We start from the raw sequence: 5,741 nt of genomic DNA, 5'->3' as shown, positions 1-5,741 counted from the left end.
CGCTCGGCGCCGGCCCCGCGGCTCCGGCTAGCAGCGTCTGGCCCCGGCCACCGCCCGGACCCCGCTCGCTGGAGCCTGCGGCGGCTGTCGACGTGGAGTCCGGACGCGGGAAGGACGGTAGGGTCAGGTGAGCGGAGACGGGGCTGGGACCGAGGGGGCCGCGCCCTGGCGAGGGTCTCGGGGGAGGGCGAGGCCCGCAGGGCGGCGGCGGGGTCTCAGGTCGGGTCATTTGTGCCCGGGGAACCAGCGCGGCTACCACCACCACCCTGCGGCCGACCAAGGGTTAATGACGAGCCGGCGGGCCCCGGATGTGAGGGCTGTGGCGCCGACGCGGTCGGTGGCGCTGCAGGTGCGCGGACCTGGGCGGGCGGCGGTCTGACGGCCCGGGGTCCCCGCCCCTCTCGGGGCCGCGGGGCTCCCTCCCGGAGCCAGCGCCGGGTTTTCTAACTTAAGGGCAACAGGTGGTGCCGGTGGACCGTGAGCGAGCCGGGCTCTGCAGCCCTGGGAGCGGCAGCAGCCCTCGCCAATTGAGGCGCGGGGGCGGGCATGGCGTGGCCGTCCCGACGCGGAGAACCAATAGGATTGGGGTTCGTGGGTGTGGCCTTGGGAGTGGGCGTGGTCTCATCCCGGGTCCTGGGTTTCTGGTGCAGGCACAGCCAGAGTAGCTCAGGAGAGCTGAGCCGAGCAGTTCGGGGGTGCTCTACCCCTGCGTAGGAAACGCCGGGTAATGCTTTCTCCTTTGGACACGGACTCCAGCTTGGGAGGTGAGAGCACTTGTACTGATGGCCAGGGGTATCATGGTGGTTTGGGGTATGCTGTTAAAATATTTAGGGTTCGATCCCCAATACAGGATTATCTTTTATGTTTTTGTTTTTGTTTATTTTTTCTGCCAAGAAAAAGGTACTTGTGTGTTTAGGGTAACTTAGACCAGATATTGGTGACTCGGTTGTCTAAAGAATGAGGTCCTTAAGATGTAGAGATCGAGGGGAGTACAGAAAAAGTACTTATTACCGCAATCTGAGTGAATCAAAAGAATTTTGATCTCAATTATTCCATCTTTCGCCTCGAATTGAGTACATTTCACATTTCATTGGGTGTGTTTACAGAAAACAAGTTTTTTTTTCTTTTAAATTCCTCTTGTTGCTTATGTTCGCAGAAATAGAGAAAGCCCATTTTATGGTGTGTTTTTTTTTCCCCCCACAAGAATAACATGTTCATTTCCTCCCCAGCAGTCTTGTAGCTTGAATCACCCAGAGGGAAAAACTGTAAAGCTGTAAGAAGAAAGCATTTCAATTTGGGACCCTTGCTTGCAACTGGCAATGGGGAATGGACTATCAGACCAGACTTCTATCCTGTCCAGCCTACCATCATTTCAGTCCTTCCACATAGTTATTCTGGGTTTGGACTGTGCTGGAAAGACAACTGTTTTATACAGGCTGCAGTTCAATGAATTTGTTAATACCGTACCTACCAAAGGATTTAATACTGAGAAAATTAAGGTAACCTTGGGAAATTCTAAAACAGTCACTTTTCACTTCTGGGATGTTGGTGGTCAGGAGAAATTAAGGCCACTGTGGAAGTCCTATACCAGATGCACAGATGGCATTGTGTTCGTTGTGGACTCTGTTGATGTTGAAAGGATGGAAGAAGCTAAAACGGAACTTCATAAAATAACCAGGATATCAGAAAATCAAGGAGTCCCTGTACTTATAGTTGCTAACAAACAAGACCTGAGGAACTCACTTTCTCTCTCAGAAATTGAGAAGTTGTTAGCAATGGGTGAACTGAGCTCATCAACTCCTTGGCATTTGCAGCCTACCTGTGCGATCATAGGAGATGGACTAAAGGAAGGACTTGAGAAATTACATGACATGATAATTAAAAGAAGAAAAATGTTGCGGCAGCAAAAAAAGAAAAGATGAATATGAATACCTTTTGTATCTGTGTGGAATAGGTTTCCTCTGATCTGATTTTGACAAATGGAAGAGTGTCTTCAGCTTGGTTTGCTCGCCTGTCTGCCCTTCTGGATGCTATTAAAGCTTTGTTTTGTTGAACAATCAGATGCCCAAATGTGTTGCCTTGTGGAAGATGAGTAAATACAGTGCTTCTTAAAGTGGTCTCACTACTCTACAATTCCTTTGGTACTACCATTTTGGGAAGCCAAAAATTGACCAGAAAGCAGTTAGGGAAATTTGACTTGAAGTTCGTGAAATAAAGCTTTGAAGAGTGTCTGCCTAGTGTTTTGTGCTTACATCTTTTTATTTTTTGAGTGTGTGGGGGGGAACCTTTGCAAAGAAATTGCCTACAAGGCTTTGTATGTTAAGATGAAATGCTAATGAATGGAAATCATAAAGAGAGATAAACATATATACAGTTATATTGATCACACTGGGACAAGAAGAAAGCGTTTGCCTTTTTAAAGTTTTGGCCAAATAATTTTTGACATTTTTCTGGAACCAATGCATTATCTCAATTCTAGATGTTTATTTAAGTTTATTAACTTTCATAAGATATTTGAGGAATATTCAAGTGCATGGGTTAGTTTGACGCATGTTTTGGTGTGTAGTATTTTTAGAAATAGCTATGCATCTTTCAATACAGGTTTAAAACAACTTTTGGGGTTTAGGGCTACTATAGAAGTTGTTTATCAGAAACACTATCACTCATATGCCTAGATACATACATGGATTTATGAAGAAAGCAATTGATGAATTTGTCAGGTGGGGTCAACAGAAACCTAAAGATAGCAGTTTTATTAGTATTTGGTGACTGAAAACAGGTGTGGTTTCCCATATATTTTTCTAGAGTTTTGGAAAAAAACAACATTTTAGAGGAACAAAAGCTTTATAAACAACACCTAATGGGCTGTGGATTTAAAAATCTAAGATAAATGTGTTCTGAGCTTTAATCTTTTTGTTTACCAATGGAACTGTATTACCAGCGTTGTTTAGCCCTGATTGTAGGAATAACTAGTACATACTGCAATAAGAATTAGGATTATAGAAAATGAAGGGAAAGTAAAGCTGTTTTATGAATATTCACTGGTGCTGTTTCTGTTGTAATAGAAAAACAAAATGAAACAAAATAAGTAGGGAAGACCTTTGCCTGATTCTTATCTTCAGGAAGAGACATTATTTCTAGTAATGTTGTGTCAGCAACAAGTCAAATTAGTTCCTGTGTGAAGCCAATAATTGTTCTGAAGTCACCAAAAGAATTGCAGTTTGTTAGCAGGGCTTGTTTTGGTTTTGAGCTTTTTTTCTCCATTGGCACAACTGAATTTTTGGGACCTTGATTTCTGTTATACACAAAATAAAGTTCAATGTACCTGCACTAGTGATGGTCGCTTAGAATGCTTATATTTATAGAAATGTGGATAATTATCAATAAAATGTTGAGGTATTAGGAGAAAGCGTTTGAGTTTATATGTATTTCTACTTTTTCTAAAGCTTCCAATTAGATGAATTAGAAACAACTGACTAGCTGGGCTTTTTAGTTTTATAGTAGTTTCTCAGGTGAGACAGGCATAGAAGGCAATTTTCTGGGGGAAGATTTTTGTGTTTGTTTTTTACTCTTCATTGATACTGAAATCGTGCTCTGCTGTTTTCCAAAATCATTAGATCCATGATGGGATAATAATGTTTGCCAAAATAACTATAAACACTTCAGATTTTCACTGCCTGTACCTTTTATCTACTTGCTGTATAAAACGGTGTTATGTTAAATAGTCTTGGGAGTTCGTTTGTTGACCCTTATTTTACAGCCTACAAATTTGAACCACAGATCTGCATTACCCAAGTCATTTCATATTTAGTCCACAACAGCAAGCTTTATTAAAGACATTTAATAAATGTACTATAGGCTAATAAGTAGTCTTCAAAATGAGTAATAGTTTAGGCAAACTTCTTATATTTTTTTTCCTCTCAAAGATGCCCCATAAAGTGTTTTCTTGTGATGCTAGAGAACAAAGCCAGAGTCTTATGCAGCTAGACAAGATGCTGTATCCTCAGCATCTAGAATAAATGTGCAAATTACTGTATTTGAAATTATTTGGCTTAATACAAAATATTAAGGATTAGACAGCTGCAAATTCCAGCTACCCTGATACATGGTAGTTATTATATGGAGACCCAAATATCCAGTTATTCTAAACAGATTAGAAATAGTATACATTAACCAGCATAGGTTCACAAAGAAATCATGGGTATTTGTTGATATAAACAAAAAAAATTACCTTACTTTGCAAAAATTAAAAATTAGAAGCTTTATTTGAAAATTGTTTTTCAGATGCATAACTATTAATAATTTACAACTCAAGGATGAGTACAAATCAGTGACTGAGAACTTTTTATTAATACTTGCCCACTTGACAGATGGTGCATTTTGTGTCTGTGGGTTGGTATGTGTGCTCTTACCTTCCAGTTTCAGTTCTTGGTCTTGTTTTTAAGTCTTTGACTGATGTTTCTTATTCTGTAGTTGAGATTGCCTATACTGGGCAATACTGAGTTGTAAGTTGAGTAGAAAAACCTGTATTAGTAGCCGAACTAAGCCCTATTTTCTTGGGCCTGTAAACTCTGGCTGTGGAATGAGAAAAATTAAAGCAGTGCCTAAACAGAAGTCTCTCATACCTAGTGCAGGTATATACTCTGTTACCACTTTTAGATGGTTGGAACTGTATGAATTAACAATTTTAAAAGTGTCTTCCCTAGAATAGAAGCATCTGCATTACCAAGGAACTTGCTAGAAATGCAAAACCTCAGGCTTCATTCCAGACCTAGGAATATGAAACGGGTTTTATCAATCACCCTGTTTGTACAACACATTCAGGTAATTCTGAAGTTTTTAAAGTTAACCACTGCACTAACAGAAAATTCAGTCATTTGTTATATTAAGAAATTAAAGTAGTAGAATGAATGCTTGAGGCCCTTGGCTAACCTCTTCTCCCACACACACACACACACACACACACACACACACACACACACACACTTGGCTAACCCCTTCTCCCCTACACATACACACACATACACACAGACACACACACTGTGTGGCTCGGGCCTAAAATCCTGGCTCTGGAGGCTGAGATCTGAGGATCCAAAACCAGCCCCTCCCTCCCATGGAGGGGGAGGGGAAGTCCATGAGGCATCTTCAATTAGGGAACAAAAAGATGAAAGTGGAGCTGCAACTCAAGTGGTAGAGCACTTCCTTGAATGAAAATACTAAAGGAGAGCGCCTTGGTTCTGAGATCAAGCCCCAGTACTGGTATGTGCACCCACACCCATACTAGTAATCCTAATACTGTATAATTCAGACTTAAGTGTTTTTTCAGAAGTACAATTAAAAAAAATAGTCAATACCAACAGGAACATGGTTATGTCACTGAAATGATTTATTCATATATGCACACAAAAGAGGGAGTTTTACTGGTGAGCTGTGTTGAGTATCCTAAATTGAGTAGCCTTTTAAAATGAAGACATAGGTTCAAGTTGACTCACTTCAATAACATGTTAACTTTTAATTATGACAAAGGTAGAGTAGTTTAGTTGTGTTACTTTTCTGCTACTGTGATGATACCTGAGACAGTAGAAAAGGCTACTTTGGGCTAATAGTTTAATGGATTTAACTTGGATCACTTTACCCTGTTGCTTTGGATCTGTGGTAGCACAGTAGATCATGGTAGAAGCACATTTCAGAGGAGGACTGTTTCTTAATGGTGGCCAGGAAACAACAGAAAGGAACAGAGT

General features: G+C 41.3%; 1 protein-coding gene across 4 annotated transcripts; it reads left to right on the top strand.

The window, feature by feature from the left end:
• The first annotated feature begins 6 nt into the window (after nt 1-6).
• Nucleotides 7-2,229, top strand: Arl4a (ADP-ribosylation factor-like 4A). 4 transcript variants are annotated; one of them, XM_013024061.1, is made up of 3 exons: nt 7-127; nt 651-764; nt 1,233-2,229. In XM_013024061.1, the coding sequence occupies exon 3, from the start codon at nt 1,320-1,322 to the stop codon at nt 1,920-1,922; it is 603 nt and encodes a 200-aa protein (XP_012879515.1). In that variant the 5' UTR covers nt 7-127; nt 651-764; nt 1,233-1,319; the 3' UTR covers nt 1,923-2,229. The 4 variants fall into 4 exon arrangements, with proteins under 4 accessions (XP_012879515.1, XP_012879514.1, XP_012879517.1 ...); XM_013024060.1 differs by having other exon boundaries at nt 1,230-2,229; XM_013024063.1 differs by lacking the exon at nt 651-764.
• Nucleotides 2,230-5,741: the final 3,512 nt, after the last annotated feature.

The sequence above is a fragment of the Dipodomys ordii genome, unplaced genomic scaffold, assembly GCF_000151885.1.
Source record: "Dipodomys ordii isolate 6190 unplaced genomic scaffold, Dord_2.0 Scaffold72, whole genome shotgun sequence".
Classification (NCBI taxonomy): Eukaryota; Metazoa; Chordata; class Mammalia; order Rodentia; family Heteromyidae; genus Dipodomys; species Dipodomys ordii.
Note: the sequence above shows the minus strand (reverse complement) of the source record. Positions and strands in the feature narration are given on the sequence as shown.

Bases quoted from the DNA above. Each gene is read 5' to 3' on its own strand.
- Arl4a (XM_013024063.1), top strand. From the start codon at position 1,320: ATGGGGAATGGACTATCAGACCAGACTTCTATCCTGTCCAGCCTACCA.